The 25743-nt window shown below is 44.5% G+C and overlaps 2 protein-coding genes across 3 annotated transcripts in view; one reads left to right on the top strand and one right to left on the bottom strand.

The window, feature by feature from the left end:
* Positions 1–25743, top strand: part of coro7 (coronin 7) — a 114370-nt gene that overhangs the window by 58983 nt on the left and 29644 nt on the right. The gene's annotated exons all lie outside the window — the stretch shown is intronic.
* Positions 474–25499, bottom strand: vasnb (vasorin b). 2 transcript variants are annotated; one of them, XM_030407885.1, is made up of 3 exons: positions 25155–25499; positions 18193–18248; positions 474–4416 (listed from the first exon to the last, which is right to left on the bottom strand). In XM_030407885.1, exons 1-3 carry the CDS (start codon positions 25191–25193, stop codon positions 2331–2333), a joined length of 2181 nt encoding a protein of 726 aa, XP_030263745.1. In that variant the 5' UTR covers positions 25194–25499; the 3' UTR covers positions 474–2330. The 2 variants fall into 2 exon arrangements, with proteins under 2 accessions (XP_030263745.1, XP_030263747.1); XM_030407887.1 differs by having other exon boundaries at positions 25239–25499.

Below are 25743 nucleotides of genomic sequence, written 5' to 3'. Positions count from 1 at the left end.
GTTATAATAGCATGGCATACACATTATTTAGCCCTAAGATGGGGACTTTTTGAAAAGCTGCAGGCCTCATTTTAGTTTGAACTCCTGGGTTGAGTTTTAATGTATTCTAACTATGTGCCAACATAAAAGACGGGGCTAGAGTCTGACATACACTCAAAATTAATGTCCATGTATACGCTTGGTACTGTACCACTATTGACATTAATTTGCACAAATACATAAGCATGGTACAGACAGACACACATGGACCAGCACATAATATCCAGCGTAATGATATCTGCTCTTTCACATTTGTTCCCATCTCTTGCTCTTTCCTGGACTCCCCCGACTGTGATTTCTCCCCTCAGCTCGTTGAGTGTCGGCCTAAAAGAGAGGGAAGTTGATGGCAAACATAATCCACCCTTTGCTTGTCAATCTAATCCTTCCTCTTACAAGCAAAAGGTTGAAACTACAAAGAAGACAACTTGGCCTTGTTTTTATTTTTGGATAATCATTTAATGATAATATCACTTTTCCACTTATACAAATAAGTTCACAGAATTATAAAAAAAAGCATCAAATTACAAAAAAAGAGCTTCCCAAAATAAACAGGGAAATATTAACAATCACATTGAAAATACTTGTGGTCATCTTCAATGTATTTTATTTTACAGACAAATATTCCAGTTGCATTGCTTTTTTGTGTGTGGATCTGTTGTTTGTGCACTGGGAATACTGTACACAGGTAACTTTACAGACATTCACAGATGTGTCTTTGGTGTGTTTGAGTTGTTTAGGGCTTAATGTAATGCAAAGGCATGCGGGCACAAAGAGGGGGTTACTGATAGTAACTTGATGTCTGCAGGTCTTTGCACAAGACTGAACATGTGCTTGCATTATCACTGAAGTTGACACACACACACACACACCAACACACACGCACACAAACGCACACACAGATACTTTTCACTCCTTTGCTCTGTATTCACAGATTTAGATCTGAGAACGCTGTGTCTGCAATAGAAACCCTACAGTTACAAGTCTCGTCATTCTGCATACAACAGTATTAACACTGTGAAGTTTCTTGAGCTGCGCATCCAGCCTTTCCATAGTCTGGTTAGGTGCAAGTGAGCAAAACTGGCACCCTAAGTTCCAAGAAGAAATTGTGTACAGGAGTGCACTGAGCAGGCTATTTTTACTCAACGGAAACACAGTACACAACCACTATTTGCTTTGCTTATTGTGGGCCAGGCCAAGTGGTATGTGAACTGTGGTTGAGGGATAAAACAGAGTTTCCCTTGCAGGGAGTATAAATAATAAATACAATTTCTGAAGTTTTTTTTTTTGCTGTGGTGTAGTCATGTGAGTGCTTACTGTAATTTGGCAAGCTTCAACCTGGTTGTAACTCAATGTAGCACTGAAACAGCAGAGCTTCAGTAAACTGCTTCCCTCTGTACCTTTTGTAATCCTGCTTACCTTCTCCCTTTGTGATGGTAAAGCAGGCTGAGGGCTTCAGAATCGAGAAGGGGGATTTAGTCTTGAGTCTGTCCAGACTCACATCTACTTAGACTGTCTGACATTCTGGGGGCAAAGTCCTTTGATTGACTTTGCTGGTACCAAACGAGTTTTAATCTTCAAAGATTTTAATCTGCTGTTTTGTCTGTTAGTCACAAGAGTTGGGGGGTGGAGGGTATAGAGGGCTGTTAAAAGTCACAATGTTGCACAATAAAAAATAACATCAGACAATTGTATAAAAAAACATATATACAAAAAAAGTTTTAGAGCCAAATAAAGCAATACAAGCATCAGCTATTTTCTCTACATAACTTCATTTGGTGCCTTAATGGTCATTCACAGCAAGCACTGATCCCTTTGGGCTAGTACTGAGGAGTTACAACATGCAGCAAAAACACTTGCCAATGAGCAGTTGTGAAGAGAGGGGGCAAGGCAGTGTAACCCCACTTCAGTGCACTCTCCTTTATGAACAGATAAAGGAGGGCATGAGGTCACTGTGTCCCTTAACCCTTAGTTTCAGCCAATGACAGCTCAGCTTCAGTCCCAGCATCACAGCATAGGGGCTAAAAGGTGGCCATTCCAGCAATGTCAGTGAGAAAATATTATTGAAGCAGGAGCAGCAAGTTAATTGAGGAAAGGCACTGTCAATGCTTTTTAATTGTTCTTGAACTTGTTTAATGTCTCCTTAGACAGCGGGGGAGCATTGAGTTAAATACATGTCCAGTTTCCCCTTTGCTGGTTGACTGGCTGATACAATGTCCTCCTTTTTCACAACAGCAGTTGCTGCTCTCTGCATTTCACCAGAGAGGAAAAGTTTGTGTAGTCCAAGCCAGGTGTCAAAAGTACGAAGGCTTGTGTGTGGATGTATTGTTATTTGATGTACAATGATCCTGTAGTAGCAACACCTCATACTCCAGATTGCCATTCTGAACAGCAGGTTCAGGCATCATAAGTTGAGGCTGTTTTTGAGGCAGTGCCCCATTGTCCAAGCCAGCCTTAACTCCGTCCAACTCTAGCTGTGAGGGCTCACATTCTAGGTCCATGTGGCCCTTGGCCCTCTTCCTGCGAAGATAGCATACCACTCCCACCACTATTGCTATCAGTACCAGTAGCAGCAATATGGCGATTGCAGGCACCAGCATAGTCGTCAGTTTCTGGTCATCAAACTGTGCATCAGGGCCTATGGTGCTTTCAGCGGCTGTCTGGGCCTCAGTGCAAACACTGTCCATGCCACTAGGGGCACCTAGTGGACTGGCACACACGGCGTAGGTTGAGTTGGGCTTCAGGCCTCTTAGTCTGTACTCTGGAAAGGATGATGGCAGGCTGAGTTGAATTGGCCTGCGGTCTGGTCCAGAGAGGTTGCGGTAGGTTAGGCGTATTCCACGGATGTAAGGCCGCATTTCGATGTATCGGTGCAGGTCCAGCAGGATTGAGGTTGCGGTTGCCTGATGTGAGCTGATGTCTGGTGTGTCTATAGAGACAGTTGCCACTGGGATTTCAGCTTCAGGTGGTGAAGGCAGGTGATGCTTTTGGGTTTCACAATACATGCCAGATGTTCCATGTGGACAGGTACACTCTACCTGACCATCCTGGTCCAAACGACAAGTACCACCATTCAGACAGGTGTGAGGGGGACAGAAATTGTCCACAGTGCGATCTATGCTGGTGCTACTGGGCGATGCAGGGACAGGCAGCAGGGCAGAGTCCTCATCTTTGTATGGGGGGTTGTCGCTGTCCCTCTGGACTGGAATAGCTCTGGTAGTACTTGGGACGGTCGTGACAGGGACAGGCAGGGTAGTAGTAGTTTTCAAAGTAGTAGTGGTGACTGTAGTTGTGGTAGGACAGCCAAAATCCCTGTGCTCCAGTCGTTCCAATACCTTTCCAGCATTGCTCGGTGGGAAATGGCAGCGGGTCTCCTCTGTTCTTTCCAGGGTGATGCTTTGGGCTCTCAGCCATCTAGGGAACCATGCTAAGGTGCAGAGGCAGTTGAAAGGGTTCTCTGCTACTGTGAGCTTTCTGAGGTGGGGTAGGAGCTGGGAAAACTCTTCAGGAAGGCCCTGCAGACTGAGACTGCTGATATCCAACTCCTGCAGCTCTCCAAGGTTCTGAAGGTCCTGAACCTTGAGAGGACCCATTGGGTTGCCAGCCAGGCTAAGGTGAATCAGCCCTGGGGTCTCCTTTAGCACTGAGGGGAAGGACTCAAGTTGGTTCCCTGATATGTCCAGTTCGTGGAGGTTCTTGAGACTACCCATGAGCTCCTCATTTAGGCTGGTGAGCCCAACACCACCCAATTTTAGTGACTCCAGGTTTGGAGTCTGGAGATCTGAAGGACCCAAGGCGGGTAAGACATTAAAGCGGAGGTCCAGCAGCAGCAGTTGGGGCATTGAGAGAGCAGGAAGAGATGTTAACTGGTTTCCCTGCAGCTTGAGTTCCAGCAGGTTCTCCAAGCCATTAAAGGCTGCAGGGTGAATGGTCACAATAAGATTGCTATACAAATAAAGGCGCTCAAGCAGTGCCATGCCCAGGAAGCATTCCTCTGAGATGTGGGTAATCTGGTTGGAGGACAAGTCCAGGTTTCTCAAAGAGGCCAAATGTTCAAACACCCTTTCAGGAAGTTCAGTCAATTTGTTTTGACTGAGGTCCAGCATTTCTAAGTTCTCCAGACCCTCAAAGTCCTCAGTTGTCAAGTCGTCAATGCCATTGGAAAAGAGGTAGAGGCTCTTTGTGGAAGGAGACACTCCCTTGGGAATGGTAGAGGAACGTCTCATGTAACACAAGATGGATTCTGGCGGGGAACAGGAGCAACCCTCTGGGCAGTCGCTGGACAAGGTGCCATCAGGTAGGATGAAGAAGAGCAGAAGGGGCATCAGCGAAGTGAGAAAGACCTTCATGGTGTAGACTCTTTCTCTCTCCAGGCTCAGCCTAAAACAAGAAAGAAATGGAGAGTCAATGACCATTCAGACAAACATACAGCAAGTGGTGACAGATTGTCTACAGATTGTAAAAAGTGGTACAGATAATTTTGTGAGGACCATGTTTGAGTTTGAGCACATCCAGCTGTTGCCCCAATAAATGTGTGATATATACGGCACAATGTTGACTTTCTTTTTCTTGTATAGTCTTGTTTCCGAAACAGCCACAGTCAGCTATTGATTTACTGTGGTTCTTTAATGTGTTTCAAGGAGTGAAATAACAAAGGTTTAACTATGCATAGCCAGTGATCAAAGGCAGTCTTTTGTCACAAGGTCTCTCAAACTATAGGGCTGTGGCTGTGACATCAGGCTTTTCTGCTATAGCTGGGGAAAAGTTGACACAATGACATTGTGCCACACTTTTCTGGCTAAAAGAGTGCCACATTCTCCCTGCAATATTCTATATGATAGAATAGAATAGATAGTATTATGGCATGACAAAACCATGGTTTTGTTCTGTAATGATCCTACAGATGCCAACACGTGTATAATATGTATATATGATTACACGTGCGTTGGTGTTTGTATTGTAAGCATTTCTGTACTTCACATACACTCTGTGGTTATAGTAGGGTCACAGTTCCCTGTTCTCTGTGTTTATGAGAGACTCCATAGCTTATGAAACACACGGACACACAGCGGCAATATAAAAGTCCAACTTGTTTTCTTTCCGAGATGATGTATCAAAGTAAAAACACAGAGTGAATATATTTCTCTCTCTCCAGAGTCTCTGAAACAGTGGAAATCTTCACATACGCCCTCTGAATGATTCACCATAAACACTGCTCTGCTCTCTCCAGTTTCATATAACCATACCGTGTCAACTTCATGTGGCTGTATGCCTGCCATGCTGCATGTGGCCACAAATCGGTGGATGATTTACTTTGTGGCATTCTAAACTTGGAGAAGAGCTTCTCTGATAGCCCCGAGCTGCTTCCCTGACTATAGACGGTATATAAATAACACACACTTTCTATGTTGTCAGTATGCAGTTTGACTGCTCCTTGCCAGACAAATGTCTCTAAAACTGTAAAAAGGACTAAATATTCAGACGCTGAAGCGAGTAGATCATCAGGAAGATAACATCCTGTGATTTAGACCCATTTCACCGGAGTCTAAGCCCGACCAAACAAACACCCCGCTACAGCATCAACACGGTACTTGAAAGGGCAAAAAGAAGAAGGGAAAGGAGCGAAGAAAGAGGGGAGGAGAAGAAACTAGTTGCTGAGTCTCTGTGTCAGTTTATCATCTTGTGTTGAGTGAAATGGCCTTGGGGGACAAGGTAACATCTCAATCTGTTGACCATTTCTCATCTTTAGACAGCAGTCTGTCCCGTCACTAAATACCTTTTTTTGTCCGTACTCCTTGAGCAATGACACCCTGGCCTGATTTTTACATATACACTCAATTCCCTGGCTTCCTGCTTTACCTTTGTTTAATATCACGATTCAAATGTATTGATGAGCGAGGATAGTGTGTTGTTGTCTTGCTTTATGATGGATGACACCCACAAGTTCTAGATGTTGGTCAACTTGAATGCCTGAGGGAGCTTATTTTAGGGCCTTAAATGGTGCAGTTGTTGATGCCTGCACTGCACAAATACCTGAATGAGAAGCCAAGTATGTGACTTACAGTTTAACACAGATGGAGCGCACACATAGAGAACATTCTGTTCTCTCACTGCTTACCTAAGGTTGTGGCCCTTCTCACCAGAAAAGTCTAAGAAGTTGCTTTGGATATTTTATTTCTCTAATTTCCTTTCCTATGGTGGAACCATTTTCTTGTCCTCTGAAGTTCTGCAGATGTTATTATTTTTTCTTGTAAACTGCTTCAATGTCATCTATTTTCTGAAATAAAGTAAAAAGTCTCTGGTTTCTTTACTTATGTTGGACAGTAAACTATATATATTTCACTCGTGAATAAATCACGACATTTGAGGATGTCATTTTGGGCTTTGGGAAGCGCTGATTGACATTTTTCACTGATTTCTTCCATTTTATAGACAAAACATCCATCAATTAATTGCAAAAATAATCAGCAGATTAATTGACAATGAAAACAGTCTTAGGTAGCAGCCCCTAAAATAAAATAATACGCAAAATAGTGTTTGGACAACTATTTGAAAATACACAGAAAGCTCTTATAGTGTCTTTGTTTGAGAAACAGAAAAAGAAAGAGAAAATAAGTGAGTGAATAGAAGTCAATGCCACCAAATTAAGTTAGGCCGAGTACATGTTACAGTAGCATCAGAACTGCTGCCAACTTAAACAGTCTCTCATTTTAAAATCCGTTCACTTCTCTTTCCTTTCTTTTTAATGAAACATTCTCTTTATACAGAAAAAAAATGGCCGCCTCAAATGTCAGCTTGGAGAGGAGATCAAGGGTTTTGAGGGGTGCATTAGAGAGGCAAAGTAAGGTCCGGTATCATTTCATCGGACCACAGCTATGGCATTTATTTTCCTTCTCTTTCAGCATACTTTCCTTTCCCCTTCTCCTTGAAATTGCAGCCTCTTTGGACAGATTCCCTGATCTCTTATTTTTCCTTCTCCTGTAACTAAAAGCAATCGTGGCATTTGCTCAAGCCCCACTGCCAACACGTTACCCTTATTATCCGGATAACTCTTTCAGACATAGCAGAACTGTTACTCAGTGAAGCCAGATGCCGTAGAAACGACCCTGCTCAAAGCCTCAAGGCTTGATTGAGCAAAGCGCCTAACTAGCTTACAAAGTCGGCACCTGCTAACAGCACTGAAAACCTTAACTTAACTTTGGCAGCCATATGTAAAAGTCAGACCCATTTAGTGTTGTAATTGTTTGTGGAAAGTCTTGTCCAGAGAGTAACGGATAACATCTGATGGCGATAGTTTGCTACAGCTGAATGGGCAGCAGAGGGGAAGGGGTTGCAGTTATCCCATAATTTACACTCAGTGCCTGGGGGAACTTTTGACGGGTGAGTAATTACAAGTACTGAGTTGTGAAGAGTTTTTGAGTCATGCCTCAGTAGTGGGGGAGAAAGCAAGAACATTTTACCTGCTCCTGTTGGAAATAAAAGTCTTAACTGTAGCAATCAATAATAACTGAAGTAAACTGCTGGTTCGTTACAGGCCTCAGAAATGATGTGGGCGCAGATGGAAGAGGGAAAATAAAGAAAAAGTGTGGCTGCCGTGCTGTGTAAGTGTATGGAACAAGGGAAAACAAAGTGATTTGGAAAGATAAACAGGAGATGAAGGGGTTTGGGAGTATTGAGGAACAGCTGGAGCGTATGCTGATGGCCTCGGGTTCATATCGTCACTGTGTGTGTGGGGGGTTTCAGCGCAGGATACGGTATGTATATGCACCCACTCATGCTTCATGTGAAAGGGCCGCCTGTTCAGAAGGAGCACTTCATGCACTTTACTTGTTTGTATGAGAGAAGTTCCAAAAATCCAATCTCATTCCTGTCCGGAGATGGAGAAGCTTGACTTTGGTACATTATATCAGGGTCTGAGACGGGTATGAGGGTGCACTGCCAGAACACACAACAACATCAAGGCAGTCATGAGAGGAGAGCGAGCTATGCAGATAAAACTGAGAATATTTTTCTTAGAAACCCAACGTGGTGATTCTACTGTAGCTCCCCGGAGCTGAATGTTTATTTGAGTGTGCCTCATTCCAAACTGGGCCAGGCACATCTGATAACTCAGTGGAGGAGAAACTGTGGCGCAGGCAGTGAATACTGCCAGATCACAGATAAAACCAAGCTTGATCAGTTAGATTCTCCTGTGTTCTTTCTTTTTGGTTGCGAGTGACTTGTGGAGGTCTTATCAGTGGGGGTAAGATAATGCGCTATTGTGGCGTCACTGCAGTATGGATGCACAGTATACTGTGGGGCTGAGGAACTCCTATGCAGTGAATGCCATCGGAGGGCCCGGAGGGAGATAGTAGAAAGACAGGCTTGTCATCCTGAGCAAGCAGGAATGAAAACCCCCTCCCTTCTCGCCTTCCTCCTCCTCTCTTGAGTTGTAATTTCCTTTTCTCTCCCCTGCGCGCTTGTTGAGACATTCCTGAGACAGGCAGCAGCTGAGTTTGAAAAAGTGAGCTCGTCTGTCTCACTGGCTTGGCATTTAGAGATAAACGGGGAGTCTTTCTGGGTTTATAAACAGACGATGGATTGGATGAATGATGGTGCTGCTTATACAAATAAGAGTGCAAACATCTTTGTGACCGGATTTGTTATATGATGATTGTTCTTGCATCTGTGTTTTCCTTCAGCTCAAGTCTAGGTTTGCGGGTTGTATTAGAATAAAACGTGTTGGCTGATGAACATGCGGGCCAGAAACAGCAAGGAGCGAGAGTACAAAGAAAAATGCATGGGAACATCTTTGCGCAACACTGAGTGAAATACATGGTCAGCCCCATTGAAGAGATAAATTAAACAGGCAATAAGAAGAGGCAAAAGGAAGAAAAGCATTTTCCCCTTTTCCTCAGCTCACTCCATATCCCACTTTTTCTTTCCTTTCAAGACGACGCAGAAAAGAAAACACAAGCTGGGGGAACAGCGGAGACAAAAGCAGGTTTCTGTCAGCAGGGGCACCAGGGTGGAGAGTTGGATAAGGCCCTGCTTTGGGAGGGTGAAGTGGGCTTCGGCAATTAAATCCCGGTAGGCCAAGCGTCAAGAGCCCTTATCTTCAGAGCTGAAGGCCAACACTGAGGGGCAATGAAGGGTACAAGAGAGGGCAAAAAAAAATTGCAGCGCATGTGTGCGGAGGAGTTGCAGGTCACTGTGCACTTGCATAATACAGTGGGCCGGGCTGGAGACCACAGGGGGGCACCACGCCAAGTCACAGTAAGGGGATAAGGCTGCGCGCTACAGAGTGCATACTCCCATTAAAGAGGCCCTTTCTTTTCAGGGGCTTTATCTGTTAAAGGAACAACGCTTGTGGTATGTGCATTAGAGTATGATCTACAGTGTGCAGGTACAGCTGCTTCTATAGATTTACAGCAGTAGCACAAGGACGTGACACATTGGCTGTAAATGATAACTCAGGCACACAAAGCTGGTGATGAAGGCTGACGTGAGCCCTCTGACCGCCCGTGTCTGTCCCCCCACCCTCTCTATTTTTGCCCCTTTTTGTTTCCATCCCCGACACAAACACACGCTCCCTATTTCCCATCCCTTCCTACTGTCAGTCCTTGCCACAGCTGGACTCTGTTATCCACAATCCAGTGGGGCTATTCATCAACATGACAAAGGGGTCAAGAGAGAATACGCAAGGGGAAACAAGAGTTGTGTAGAATATCTGTGGTTCAAAAGATTACTTGAAAATGTTAATAATGAGAGTCTGTCGGCGCAAAATTCTGCAGAGTTTTTCATTGTTGATGGCATTAGCCCACGCGTCTTTTAATGTAATGCTGCGTATTATGTGTGGCTCAAAAAGGATCAGAAAGTAAGGCATGTTTGGAGATGGAAATGTGAGGAGTAAGAGAGCAACACTTGACTGTTGATCTTCGTCCAAGGTTTTCCATTTACGGGCTCTTGGGGTGCTTGGGCAGTTTGGCAGCAAATAAGGAGCGCGGATTCATTTTCCTGAAGTTCTAAGTCATGTAATACTGAACACCTGAACATAAGGCTGCAGCTTTCTGTCTTTGATCAAAGATATATCTCACATGCTCAGATTTGACAAACTACAGATTAGGTGCCCGAATAAGAAGGAACAGCTGCGTGAATCGTATGTAACGCCAGTAGCAGCTCTGCTAAAAAAAATAAAAGGAGAGAGATGACTATGCCTTTCCAAAAATGCACTTATATTTAAGGTCAATCAAGCAGGCAGAATACAAACACAGACGGGGGAGAGGAGGACATGTGGAATGGAAGAAAGATGATCGTTTTACTCTGTCTGTCACTGGCAATACTCGTCTTGAAGCCACAGCATCATTGCTATGCTTTGTAGTGGTATGAAGAGGGATTATGGCCTGTCGTAGTTTTACAATGTGCTGCACAAACAAAGCTTTCCAACTGATTTTGGCCCTTAACCACAAGAAAAAGATCCTGAAATAGTCACATCCAGCATGCACTGGCCCCCGCCAGAGCGGGGGGTCTCATTGATGTCAAATGTGTTGCTGTTTTAATTAACGCAAACAACAACTTAACCGAGATACATGTTCCTGTCAGGCTGCTTTCTGGTTACAGACGTTAGATCACTGTTCTTCTCTGATGCTATGCTTTTTTGAACATCCAAATGAGTCTTAAAGCACCTTATTATTGGTGTGAGGGGCAGCCCTTTTCATCACAGGATTTATGACCAGACCTGCTTGTAAGTACAGTGTGAAGTATTACCATTAGAGCCTGCAGCTGGGGGACTTGAAAGAGAGCATAATATACATACCAGGGGTGAGTGGGAGGGCAGTGGAATAGTAAAACAGTGAATATCTGCTGGACTGTCGGAGGGATACAGAGAAATCGGGGTCTGATTTTGAGGTCCAAGTCAGTAGTAGCAGCTTGATTGTGAAATTTTAACACTAAAGAGCATTTAAAAAATAGAGAAGCTGTGATGGCCGAACAATCTCTCCTGATAGCATCAGTCCAACAAAGCCGATGATGCAGTGAGGCAGAGAGCGACTCCTTGAGGTCAGAGGTCAGCCTCTAGATTAGTGTTTCCACCGCTGCTCAGTATTCTGTGTCCTCTGTTGTAACTGTGGCTCCGACAACACAGATAACAGGCCAACACACCCAGATCTGGTTTCACACACACACACACACACACACACATACACCTGAAACTTGCTGATCCTCGTCTCCACAACAGGTGCTTTCTTTGCTCCTGCGGAGCAACGTGAAACCCAAAACCTCTGAAGTGTGTCGGAGTAAATGACGCGACATGCGCCTCAGCCGGCTGTGCGCAGGCGAGAGGGGAACGGAAGCAGGCAGAGGTTCGGCGGCCGGGCAGCCAAATCTGACCAGAACTGGGACTCAGCAACAGCACGTCTGCAAGTCTAGTTCTACCTCCTCTGAGCTTCAGAGCGAAGAGGTCAGGCACTGCGAGTTCCAAGAGGAAATGTGGACCATTTCCTTTTGTTTTATTGCTGAGGGATATGACGGATGGTGCTGTGGATGCTAGACTTGATTTTTGTTTTTATAAAGGCTCACATGAGGGGAGACACAGGGACGCACTGGCTGAAGAAGCCTTCTTCTTCCACACAGCGGCCTCTTGTTTTGTCCAGTGAGCTGATGTCTCAACACTGACACGCGTCTTTCATCCCTCTGCCCTGCCCTGTGACCTCCTGGCAGAGGTAGTCGTTGAGGTCACAGTTGCATTTCTTTCATAGGCACACACACACAGACCCACATCTGTCTCAGATGTTCACCACAGGGCTCTCACATTACACAGACGCAGAGGATTTCAATGCACCACTGACCTGAGTTTTCATCTGTTTTCTTACTTCTCTGCGGTGCTTTTTGTACTGTAGGTGACTTCAGCAGCACTACCCCACTAATCTACGCTGTCTATCATTTGACCTAGCTTGAATAAGTCACAGCCGAGTGGTGCAGAAAAACAAACAACACCTCGATGCCTCTCTCTCAAACATAGCAGCAAATCACACTACTGCAGCAGTCACAGTCGAATGAGTCTGAAAGGACCTCATCACCAGGAAACGGTAAATACGACATACTAGTGTCACAAAGCTGGACTCTGTCCAGGACTATTCCTGCCTCCTCCGAGAATCAAAACTTTATTGTACTGTCTGGCTCACTGACTCTGGCTCTGGCTCTAGCTTTGTCCAAGGCATGGTCTCGGGCAGAGTTTCAAAAAGGCTCCCTCAAAAACACCTGGGAAAACTCTGAACCTCGAGCAGGGACAGGGAAACGCTGCTTGTGTGCTTGCGGTTGGAGGCGGCTGGATGGACCAGTTTTATCACTCCGCCACAAGCCCGCTGTAATGCACACACTCCAAAACCTCTACGTACACATCTGAAATTCATTCGAGCTCCAAAATGACTGCGGTGCTAGTTTGTCACCTTGCAACTACTTCACTTTACTGTAATTGTGAGGATTCACTCATGTTATTTACCAGCGCTGCAAGGATAACAAAAAAAAAGGGAAAAGAGAGACAGCGAGCAGAAAGAGAGCTGGAACCACTGACTGCCTTAAACTATAAACTTCATTCTTAGTCTCTTTGTATAAAAGATCAAGCGACGGACTGGATGTTGACAGTGGTTGTTACCTTTGTCCTTTGTTGCAACAGTACCGTGTAAGAGTTCAAATTTGAGCTTAGCTCAATGAGAGGGCGTGTGTGAGCCAGGCGGCAGGCGCACACAATGACTGGCAGGCTGACTATCCTTGTTAGACAAACAGGGTCACACGTACTCACTAAAGAAACACTCACAAATTATCCGTCTGCTCCTCTGTCTGTACATCCTGAATGTCTTTCCACTCGCTCTTTTACATACAGCAGCCGCTTAGTGACTGCAGTCCGACTGCATTTCTGTCAAAGCTTTGACGTTTTACGCGCAGACGTACCTCTGACTGTTGCTTGACACATCGCACAAATATTTCGAACACCTTCGGTTGCTTCTTAGTTCACCTCTGTCCTCGCTCTCAGGTTTATTCATGTACCTGGCAAGAGTATGACTGGAATCTGATGGAGGCACGTCTCCTCTACCTGCCAAAATAACCCTGCAGGGCCTCGTGGCAACTATGTAGCTGCCAAAGTGTTCATTACGCAGATGCCTTGAGAGAGCTTGAGGCTAAAGTAAATGAGTGGCAAACAGAAACTTGGAGCAGCGCTGACAGGTAAACATCAACTTGTTTACCATGTTGAATTGCAGCTCGGCGTAAAAACATGTAGACTTGGAAGGGACACAGACAAACTCAAACCTCGTTAGCAGGTTTTTTGTATTTTTTCGGACTATGTGTGGAAATTTTGAAGATCAGGATGTACAACAAAGTCTTACACTTTCTACATTCAGCCAAACGTCTCTAGGCAAAGAAAAGATTGAAAGAAGGTCATATTTGCACATTACTCAAACCCTTTTGTTTGTGTGAGGTTTTCAGGGTTTGACATTAACGGTTGCCAGGTTGCCATTAGCAGACATTTTTTTCGAAAGCTGGTAACCAATTCTTTATACACTTAAAATGTATAAAAAATTCTGTTGACTATCCAATAAAATGCAAGTAGCAAGTATTTTGATATGTTATTGTAACCGGGCTTCAAAACATTGTTTTATGTCACATTTTCTTTATTAAGCAGACACACATAACTGCATGGTATCTTAATTACTCAAAATATGAGGTAACTAATACAAACAGCAACCATGTGTTCAGTTCAGTTTCAGTAACAATAAGCCAGGTGAGGATTTTTAAGTTGTTCGACCCTGTTGATGTCTACAGCAACAAAAGATGTGAAACATGATTACTATGTTGGGTAGAGGAACAAAGCAAGAGATGTTTTGATAAACTGAGTGATGAATTAGTTGTTTACTGTTGCTCATGACAAGTTTCCTGGTCCATCTTGTCACAACTTAAGTATGGTTTGGAATCCAGATTGGGTCACAGCCATATTCAGTCATGCACAACCCCGATTCCCAAAAAGTTTGGATTTCTTTTTAAATATACTCAGTGGAAAACAGTACAAAAGCAATATATTTCTTGGATTACCTCATTTACTTAGTTGTTTTGTGTAAATATACGCTTATTCTGAATTCGATAGCAGCAACACGTTCCAAACAAGTTGGGACAAGGGCGAGAAAAGACTGGGAAAGTTGTGGGATGTGGCAAAACACCTGTTTGGAACAATCCACAGGTAAACAGGTTCATTGGTAACAGGTGATAGTATCATGACTAGGTATAAAAGGGCCACCATCGAAAGACTCAGTCGTTCAAAAGCAAGGTTCTGGGCTCAGGAACACTTCATAAAACCTTCATCGCTAAATGGTTTGTTTGTAAATGTTTGCGTTCTCTTTTTATACATCTCATCCCAACTATTTGGGGAATCAGGGTTGTAAAGAATCATTTAGACGTCTACTAAATTTGCCACTAGTGGAAGTTTCCTCATTTGTTTCTATACCACCACCTTCCTTTAAAGTCAGGCATCTGCGGTGCTACCTGTTTTTCAGGCCCCCAACAGCACATCCCCTCCCTTCTCAAGAGTTACCGTTTGTGATTTTTCAAGTCCCTCTGCCCTGCGGGTTTTTTACGCTGATAGCACCTCAGACATGTGGCACACACGCAATGATAAATGTGAAACTCAGATCACTGGTGCTGATTAGGATGTCACAGAGGAATTTGTTGTGAAGCTACAGCCAGCACTGAGGAGGCTGCCACAGATACCCCCCCCCCCCCCCCCCCGAGACTGAAATGCCTCTCCTCCAACGCCCTCAGGTGCCCTCCTCAACCAGAATGTTCGCTGGTTAAGTCAGGTGATTTTATTGAATTATTCAAAGTGGCTTCTTCTACAAACATCAGATTTGAATAATTTGATCATGTCATTCCCCGGGGAACAGTTATTTCCTGTATCACCTTTATTCGATTCTCAGTTAAATGACAAGATCCCATGAGCCAACATCAACATCGTGTCAGTATTCCCTCATTTGACCTGCATACTCTCCTGATTAAACAGGTGAGCCCTGAACATCTTATCTCAGCGGGTATACAGACATCAGTCAGCAAGTGTCAGTTAAGACATCAACGCTGACCCTCAACAACTCCACAATTTGCCTGCAACAGGTGTGCGCTACTAGACGAATCCTGACATCCAGCACAAACAAGGCGAGGGAGGAGAAGGGGGGGAGGAGGGTAGAGGGGGAATATACAAGTGAACCCTCTTGAACTTCCGGGTGTCGGGATACACAGCCAATATCTGCTGAATACAATGATGCATTGAACTGCCTGAAGGAATTCCTAGCACATTTTTTCGCAAGAGGGCATCAATCAATACAATGTGGACTCAGTCGTACACAAGTTTCACTCAGACCTACTGCGTCCATTTAATACACTTTAAAGTACCATATCACTGTTTTAAGCTCTTTAATAATAAATTAGGTTTGATTTCACTGTTCTGCTGACAAAGACTTTTCAACGTTTCTTTTCTGACGAGCGCGGACAGACTTTGCTCCGTTTTCATTTCCACACAGCTTGAAAATGTATCGGCAGACCTGTTAAACTTGCTGGAGGGGTGTAATCCCTCACACACAATATATGTTGCAGTAATGGTAATTCAAGTAACGTTCAGTTTGATTTGAAAACACCTCGCCTCATTACCTAATAAAAACTGTTCAGACTAAAATCAATGCGGGCTTCTTGTTTACGGGTCAAGCAAGTCTTAATATTCTGTTAGTTGATTTTCATACTCCAGGGAAATTAATGTAAACCAGTGAATGCAAATTTCTGGAAACAGTAGCATCATTTTCAAATTGCTTATGAGAAAGCACTGAACTATGCTGTCACTATAAATGACCCGTGTATGTCTGTTCCCTATTGGTTAGTGACACTTTCAAATACTGTACGGAGAAATGAGCTGACAGAGAGGGAGGGGGAGGGAAAGAATGAATGATGCTTTGTTATCTTAGCAGTTTGTCTAAATAAAGTACAGTGTGTTTGCTCTCACATCCGTTCATACACATCATTAAGTGGCTACAGCAGATACCTGAGCCAACCTGTAACGCAGAACAATGCATACCTGTGTGTGTTTGCTCACACACATGTGTGACCTGCCTGCGTGTGTGTGTGTGTTCTGATGTCAATGAGTTTTTGGTGTGTGGTAGAGTTATCTGAATGTCACTGGGTACCCTTTGTTTGCTCTTCCGTGTTTGCTTTTAGGTAGAATTATTAACATTATTAACTGACAATTATACATGGTTGTCATGGTGTCAGGACGTTCATGAGCAACGCATTGACTTTTGTGTTATCGTTTTACCTTAATTTGTAGAAGTGTAACACACAGCTACAGGTAGCATTGAGGGGAAACACAGAGACCTTTGGCTTACTCACATGTCTAATATTTTACTAGATATTCAAAAACATTAGGTGTGGCACAGATGTGTAGTCAGGTAAAACACACACACACACACACACACATACACACACACACACACAGGATATCAAATTTGCGCAGTAAATCATCTTACTGTGTATAAGCTTTGATGCTGAAATTATTATTTCAGCATCAAATTAATTAAGCCAGAAACAGAGCCAGCGTGTACACTGTACATTGAAGCATTGCCTGCACAGCAAATAATTCACTCAACCTGAGAAATATGTGCACATGTTTGGGCCCAAAGTCAACTCCAGAAGAAGAACTCTCTTCTTCTCTTGTTTCCCTAAAGGGAGACTGGGGCTGAGGGAACTGTAAGGCAATTAGCGAGAGTAGCGGTGTGCGTCCAGAAGCCCGAGGCTACAGTCTCGTCCTGTGCATGTGTGCGTCTTTACAAGCCCTCACAGTCCCTGTCACAGCTCATTGACGACTAGCATAACACAGGAATGAGGCAGGACAGAGGGCTAGGGGTCAGCAGGGGTGTGTAAAGTGGAGCAGAGAATCAGAGCGACAGTTTCCACCAGTGATGCAATAACAGACGGTAACCGGACCCCAGCGCAAACGTATAGGTGGTTTGCTGTTTTCATTTCTTTCCCCTCCCGCTTCTTTAGGTGGGCAGCCTACAACAGGACCCCTCCTCTTGACTTATAAAAAACTAAATATTTGTTATATTGTAAGTTCTTCACATGCATTGGCTGTGTACATGTGACAGTAGGTGAGAGGGGAGGGCAGATTGTCCACTAGTTAATCGATCACAGATGCCGCTGGTCTCTCGGTCAGATGAAAAAAGAAAAAGTAAATGCTAAAAAAAATGCTTGAATGTGTTGCCAAATTTACTCGGGTGCCCGTTAATATACCTTGGTGGACCGCCCAAGTAAAGCATATGTGTAGAAAACTCTGCGTTCATGTAGCACCAAAACTCAATTCTCTCTCTGTATGCCATTATTGCACTGTTTAAGCTATTTTAATTGTATTTATGTTACTGTTGTAATGTCGTTAAAGACTCATTTCAGTATTTAACCTTGCTTAATGTTAAGCTAACTGGCTAGCTTTGCTTACTTGCCCTGTATGATGTTACTCAAGTTGATGGCAACTTGATTTGTTATGGTTGTTTGTTGTGCAATAAAACCTTCCAAATGAGAGTAATTTATTAATGTAATCCATCTAAAACCAAAGATTGACTAAACATCTTTAATATAGGAAACTTTAAAATACTTTTTGCCTGTATTTTTCTATGAGTATCAAACTATGACTTGGGCACTCTGTGGATGTTAACAAGAGGCCCACATTCAACCCACTTCTGCCACAACTTGAGCAATCCGACAGGCACAGTAAACTCCATTACTTCCTTCCCTCTGTCTGTAACCCTACACAGCCTCACTGTATCTATTAAATGCCGTGTGTGTGTTAAGAGAGCCGCTCTTGTTCTCCTGCCAGTCTTGTTAAGAGGCTCAGAGCTGTGTGAAAGGACCCTATTGAGGAAGCAGGGTGTTACGGTTAACACAATAAGGACCGCCAACAGCGTGCGGTCTGGACTCCTGGATGCAAATAATCAAAGGAGTGTACTATTATGTTGGTGTTTCTGATGTAATCTTTCACAAACTGTGTTGCGATGAAAGCTATTCCTGATGCTGACAATGTGTTTGCATTAGTAGCTGGCCACATCTTTTTCATAATGACACATAAAACTGTCAGATTTAATTCCACGCTTCACTCACCCAGTGAAGAAGTGTCCTCCTCTACTCCCACTCCACTTTTCTTTGGTTTCAGTTCCCTGGAAAATAAAACAATAGTTGTACCTGTTAGCCAAATATGTTGCAATGTTTTTGGGTCCAGCCCCCCCATCCCCCCGTCATGCATCGTTAATGACCTGCAAGCCAAACAGGAAGTTTTTTTCCTGTTAATTGGTTGGATTCCAGCTGTGTGCGGGAGCGTGCTGAGCGCCAGCAGGCCATGTGGCAGCACAAGAGAATGACAGAGCGGGAGAGGAAGAATGCAGGCCAACCACTCTCCAGTCTGTCAGCTCCTTGTGCTGCGGTATCAGCCCATCAGCCGTGGCCAGAAAATGTCTGTGTGTGTGTTTGTAGATAGTGACTTAAGCTGACGGTGTTTATAACACGGCCTCTGGTATGATCTGCAAGATCAACTGAGTTCCACCCTTCTGAGCTGTTGGGTGAGGAGAGCATCAGAAGTTGCGCACGTGACGGTGTAAGAGTGACAAAAAATCGGAACGATTTGTACAGTTCTGTTCATTTCCAGTGCTTTTCTTCAGTTAGTGTTTTGATCAGGTGTGTTTTAGAGCTGCTGTGATTGGGGTTCTTATTCGATCACTTGATGGAAAGAAAATGTAATTAAATTTTTTTAGGAAAACACTTTCTGGTTCAAGCTTATTAAATGTGAAAATTTGCCGCTTTTCTTTGTTATTTATGAGTCTTTGGGTTTTTTATCTGTTTGTTGGACAAAATAATCAATTTCGACAAAGGCTGTTTCAATAGCTGTGTTTTTAAAGCCAAAAAAAGCTTTTAATTTTATAGCAGTCCTAAAAGGCCGTATTGAACTCTTTTGTGTGATTTTAATGATTAGCGTATCATTATCCGTGACCACAGAGCGATTTATGTGTGCATTCGCGTGTTTGTTGCTTTGTATAAATACAGCATTGAATGTTATTTTTGAGCGCATGTTTGAGCCAGTTTTGGGAAAACCCGCACATAAAGTGACCACTTGATAGATGTTTTATTAGCGGGAGGCGTTGGGCCAAAAGCAGCTCCCACATTTTCTTTCTAATGGCAGACTTTGTACATTTCCATTTAATTGATTTAAGGCCTGCTCATGGAACAGTTTCAAAGATACTTAGCTGAGATGCACACAGTATATCTTTCTTTTTCTCTCCCTTCCGCGTAACTTGACACCTATCCATACTGAATACAGCAGACTTCCAGTATGTTTCCACGAAGCTGTGTGTTTTTAAGTCCCACATTTCATATACAAAAGCTCTGAGTCAAGCAGCCACGGAGATCGGAAAACAGAGCGAGGACCAGATCACGTGATGCACCTGATTGTGTAACACCTGAAACCACACTTTGCTTTGCATACACCGACGCTGAGTCGCACTGCAGCACACGCTCGCGTCCGCATACAGTGCTTTGTTTGCATCTGAAAATAACCTGTCACAGTCTGCCGGCCTGCTTTGAGGCCTTCTCTGCACTCTGCATCCGTTTGTTTATTTGTCTGAGGGGGTGTTTGGCCCTGCCGCACGGACGCTATTGTTCATGTGCTCTGTGTGTGAGCTCATTGCATGTTTTTGGGGTTATTTGCATACATTCCCTTAATCTATACGCGTAAATGTGATGATGCTTGTTTACTAGTGATGGAGACGGATCACTCGCAAGCGCGCCCTGACCCCGCCGCGGTCAGTTTACGAGGTCACTGTGTCTCCCTCTCAGACAATCTCTCGGCTGCCTCTGTAAATATTTAGCTTTCAAAGTGGAACTTGACACTCAAAATAGATGCATATCGTCTTTACCGCACAGCTCCACGAATGACTGCAGCAGTTTTTAAAGAGGAAAAAATAACCAAAAACTGTAACAACAATATTCCTATCTTGGAGAGCCTTAATAGCTCCGGCTTCCTCCTCCACATCTTTTCCGTGGTCTTTAATTTGTATGGAGTGCACACTGGCCGTATCTTTCAACCTACCCTCGCCTCTTATTTTCTCCCTTTTCAGCATTATTGGTTTACGTTCATATTTACTCTCTTTTGAAGCGGCTATTCTTGTCCTCCTCTCTTTCCCTGATACTTTTCAGCCTTTCCGTCCACTGTAATTTCCATCCTTCCTCTGTGTTCATCTGTTAAACATAAATATCGTCTCCTCTGTTTCTCCTTTTCTCTCTCTCTCTCTCCCGCTGTGTCGCTCCCTTTCTCTTCCCCCCCATCTGTTTTCATCTCCCCCGAAGCAGAACAGTGCGGAGCAGGCCTGACGTTAATGTTAGAGCCACTTTGTAGTGGCATCATCTTAGAACTGCCAACAATTTGTCCAAATTATAGCTGGAAACATCAGATCCAAGCCCCTAAACCTGCAGAGGAGGGTTGGGATAAACAAAGAGAAGCTCCACGTTTCGCTGTCGGTGTGCACTTGTACGTGGAATATGTACACGGGTGACAAGCTGTGACTTGTGGCTGTCACAACCGCTCACAGTCGTTGATTGCAGCGTTGACTGATTTAGATTCCGAGCTGATACCCGGTGGCGATGGGACACACACATGCAGGCACGTATGCATGCAGATTGCCGCTTGCTCTCTGACGGCGCAAACAGAAGCAGATAAAAACACTATTTGTGTCCCTGGCCTGCGACGGAAATAGAGCTCCGACATTGGCCGACGCACCGTAAGAGCCAGACTCGGCGCGTACGTGTCCGATTGTACGTACAATGAGTGTGTGTTGAGTGCCACCACGTTCTGCGACCTGATGGTGAGCGGACACACGCCGACCTACAGGGACACACAGCCCGCAGAATTGACTCTGCCATCTTATCATTCAGTCCATATATAGTAAAAGCATATGTTCATCACAGCGGTTTAATATTTGACCTTCCTCTCAAACTGAGATCGGTTTTCGCCACTTCTGGTTTTGGTCAAACAGTGTAGGCATGTGTGTGTGTGTGTGTGAGCGCTCATGTGCCCTTGCTTTGCTCTTGCCCAGTAAGATCTGGTTCAAGGCTCATTTCCTAATTACAGTGCTGGCCAGAGGTAATTACAACCTTAGATTAAGAGCCGTTTCTCTTTTTTCACAGCCCCACTGAAATGCAGCAATTTGCGGTGGCTTTCTGGGATGAGCATCCTCCCTCTCATCCTCCCTCTCTCATTCTCCATATGTCTCCCACTCGTACTTCACCGGAGTTGGTTTAGGAATTCGGGGGGGGGGGGGGGGATTTTTGGCTGTCGGCAGATTTTCCAAGCAAAGTTGAGGAAGGTTTAAAAAAAAAAGAAAAAAGCAGGGTTTTTGTTTAATGTAAATTTTGCGAGTAGTTCTTTTGATTCTTTGCTTTAGAAGATGGACAAGCTGGTAAAAATCTTGACGACGGCGAGCATGTGTGCGTCTGTGGACACGGAGGACAGCCGTTATTTGGGGTTTGAGCTCAAGCTGGGGCACTCCAAAGCCCGCAGATCCCTTCCTTCGCATGAGTGTGTGTGTGTGTGTATATTTATGCAAGGTTTTGAAGTGGTTCTTCTGAACGCATCATTTGGCTGCATCGGCAAGCTCTTCTTCAATTTAGCTTGGCAGGCGTACGGGATGGGGTTTGCCTCTGCATACCGCTGGGTCAGCATTGATGTGTGAGGCTGAGGCCTTTGAAGCCGGGGGTTTTACTTAAGACGCCACTTCTAGAGAGTGGCTCCAGATCTTAATTATCGACCAGGGAACGCCCCTCGTGCCCTTCTGTGCTGCACCTGAGGAGGGGGAACATCTTGAATTCTCACTCGCACAGACTCGTTGCTACATTTGATGAGCCCCTCACTTTTCACGTCCTTGAAGGAAAAACAAACACACACATGTTCACACACTTATTCCAGCTTTCTGCCCTGTCGCCTCCCCTCTTTCCGCCTGCTGCTTGAGTGCCCCGCTCTCGTCCTTCCTCTCCTACCTCCACCTCCCTATATCCCTCCTCTCCTCCCTTCCCCAGGCCTCCTCAGCATCTGACTTTTAACCCCCTAATCCCTCTGATGCGGAGGGTAAGATGCTTCAGGCACTGCCCCTAATTGGTGTAAAACGGAGCTCAGCCGACAGGATGTGAAAACCCTCCGCTATCGATTTGAAGAAAGAAAAAAAGGTGGCGACACTGTGGACAAAGTGTTAAGTGTAGGCCCGACCAACAAATCAGTTGTCCGATATTGGCCTATCACAAAAGATCAATGAGGTAATAATACAAACTCAGAAATATTCTTTTTTTCCATAACTAAATAAACAAGCTGTTCTCAGAGGAAAATAAGGTTCCAAGAACACAGTTTAAAGCTAGAAAGGTGGCAGGGTCCGCCACATATAAAGAGATGTCCGTCAGATCTTTTGAGTCATGTCTCAACACAGTTGTCAATAATCCAGATTTAGACATCAGTGCTCTTTATCACCCGAGCTCTTTGCCACAGATAATGAAATGCCAGCCTTGATTTTGTAAAACCAAAAAAAACAAGTGATGGAAGCACAATCTGACAGTGTAATCCAGATCCTGGATGGGTCATGCGGTTTTCGACACAACTGTCACAGTGGTGTGACTGCATGCCTGTGCTTAATTGTTTAAACTGGTTTTAATTACAGAGGGCTCCTTCACCTGAGTTCCTGTCCACAGGCCAGCATTTAAAGGTGCAGTATGTAGTTTTGGGGAAGAAAGTTTAATCAGAAGAGAAAAATCTTTGTTGATGGATTTTCTTAATGCCTGAAGAAACTAACTGTTTTATTACCTCATTGATATCGTAAATATTAGAATCCTGAGTTTGAATTTCTTCTCCAAAACTACACAGTTCCCCTTTTGAGGGCAAGAAATGTCCCGCGGGGAAGGGATCATTCACCCTGTGTCCATCCGCGTCTCCAGCTAATATTTTGACAAACTTTGACTTTAATTTCACATTCAAGAGGAAGAGACGTAGTAAACACTTCTGCTCATCACATCATTGTCCCCCCTCAGACTTTTTTGAGTCAACAGGAGACAAACGCCAACAGTGTGCTGTGTTGTGCAGCTCCACTGACAGAAAACAACCACACTGACTGGCACAGCCGCTCTCTTGCACTGTAAGTGTTACAATCTGTGCAGCCAGAAAGTTCTTCCACATTAGTGACGGATAATTGGCCTCCTGTGGCTGCTCTGCTGTGTCTGGTAGCCTAATATAAACCAATTACCACCATTATATACTGTCAATGACACGGTAGCTTCTCCTATAGCGTAATGACAGGCTGTGAGGAAACACATGGCGAGGAAACAAGCGGTATACACCGGTGTAGGGGGTTAATAGCGGGGCCATTGGAGCAGTTTACACCGCCTGTTTAGCCCTCAGGAAAGATCAGGCGATTTTCCTGTGCCTGTTTGTGGGGGCAGTGTAAAAGATGTTAATCTGACTGAAAGCTGGAGTCAGAAGACTGCTCTTACATGAATTAAGCACCTCAGACGGAAGCTTAAAAGAAAGCAGGTACTGATCGCTGCTTCTCAGTCGGGGTCTTGTTTTTTTGTGTGTTTTCTTTTTCAAGAAGTCTTTGAAGTTTCTGTTGTAGGTGACGCTCCCTCTCACAGAATCAAAGTTTATATTAATATTGAGAAAGATAAGATGATGTTATCAGGGGAAAAAAAACAGATGCAATCAGAGTTCTCTGTGGCCTTTTTTCGGGGCAGAGATCGGCTCTAAGCGCGTTGAGTCGTGTCACTTTATTGGACTTTAGTTTATTGGTGGAGTCGGTCACTCAGAGATTTAATCTTTTAGGAATTTGACCTCATCTCTCGTTTGCTCTGCTGTGCACATGTCGAAGGAAGACTGGCTAATTTTCTGCGTGTAATTCTTCCCCACATCTTCATCCGTCTCTCTCCGATTGAGTTGTTCAGCGTTTCATCTGGGGTTTGGAAATCTTCCACGCTTCAGTCAGATTTATTTATACTAATAATGACAAAGACGTTCCATCCATTTTCTAACAGTAGCAGCTGTTGATAGACACATTTAATATCGCCGCCTATGACTGAAACTTGGCCCAAAATTCAGTGCATGCACTAAGTTTTTTCCTTACATCCATCATATGGTGTGCCGGGAACTCCTCGGGATGTGTTTTTGTTCTTAGCAGCCTGAAACCAATCAATCACTGATAGTTTTTCTTGGCATTGGCACTTTTCTTTATTTTTTTTTCATTGACAGTGCAAAGCACAGATGCTCAACAAACTGTGTGATCAGCTGCTGTGATGATTTGGTGGCATCATATCAGTACTCCACTTGTGATACAGTGGAAAAGATGATCTGTTTTTGACCGCACGCGTGCTGAAATACAGAAATACGCATCGACGCCCGTGTCCTATTGAACCTTTCTGTTGTGGGACGTTCCCCATGTGGGTCCAAAAACAGCTGTCCTCTGCGGCGAACTCAGCTCGGTGCGGTCTAGACGCTCGGCTCGGCCCCTGCGTGCTGCACGGCGTCCTGCGGTCCAACACCAGCCCGCCTCATTACCGCCCCGACGGCTCCTTCTGCTCCGGGCGCACGCTCGAGTTTTAAAACCTACACAGCAAATTGGTCTAATCGTCGATACCTGAAGCATTAGTCGGCTCCTACGTTGCTGATAAAACCTGTTACATCTAATAAGTCCCCGGAGCTCAGGTTGGTGTGTCTACAAAGAGGTATCGCATGTTTTTTTCTTACATTTTAAAGGGAGGCTGTGCACATTTAAAGAAAACCTAAAGACGGGTTTTTATTCCAGTAAGACACTGTGCGTTTAATATTGTGAACTCACTGCTGAGCAGAACAGAAACACTTTTTGTGAGTTTTCGTGAAGGGAGTTGTGAAGAAAATAACTTTGATCAGCAGAACTGGATTATACTTTAAAGTTGATGGACTTGATGAAGAGTTAGCGCTTGTTTAAAACTGTTAAAATGTTCCTAAAGTCAATCATTTCCACCCAACCCGTTTTTGTCAACATAAACGCGTCCACGTCTTTACGCACCTCTCGATCCTGATCAGAGCGTTTCACCCTGAAACTCATGCAGCGTGGATCCTCATTGAATCAGTCAAAGCAGGAGACTCTTACCCTGAACTTCGAAGAAGTGAAATAGGGAGCGCAGTCGCGCCTCTGTCTTTATCCAAGCGGCGCAGTTCACAGATATAACTCCAGAGCTTGTAGTTTTTCCGTGTGTGCGCTCGCTCTCTTTCTCTCTCAAACACAAGTTTGTGTGAGCGTATCGAACTTATCAACGAACGGGCTTCATCAAATCCTTGGAGAGGTACACTGACCTCCACGTCAAGGAATGCGCTCAAGTGCTGCCTCCCTGGACAAAAAGCGCTTTATTGGTGAGCAGCACAGAGGAGAGCTGGAGCGGAGGGATGGGAGGGGCGAGGAGAGCAGAGCAGAGCTGAGCTGAGCTGAGGCGCACCGCAGCAGAGCAGCGACACGCTCACCTGCAGCTCGGCCACGGAGAGAAATTCCAGCCCGCTCTCGGCTCGGCTTTTTGTCTTAATTCCTACCTGCACGACCTGTTTTTAAGAGAGACAATAGATGTGTCATTATTTACTCCTCAGAGGGTTTGGTGACACAT

This window comes from Sparus aurata, chromosome 23, assembly GCF_900880675.1.
Source record: "Sparus aurata chromosome 23, fSpaAur1.1, whole genome shotgun sequence".
NCBI classification, from domain to species: Eukaryota; Metazoa; Chordata; class Actinopteri; order Spariformes; family Sparidae; genus Sparus; species Sparus aurata.
Note: the sequence above shows the minus strand (reverse complement) of the source record. Positions and strands in the feature narration are given on the sequence as shown.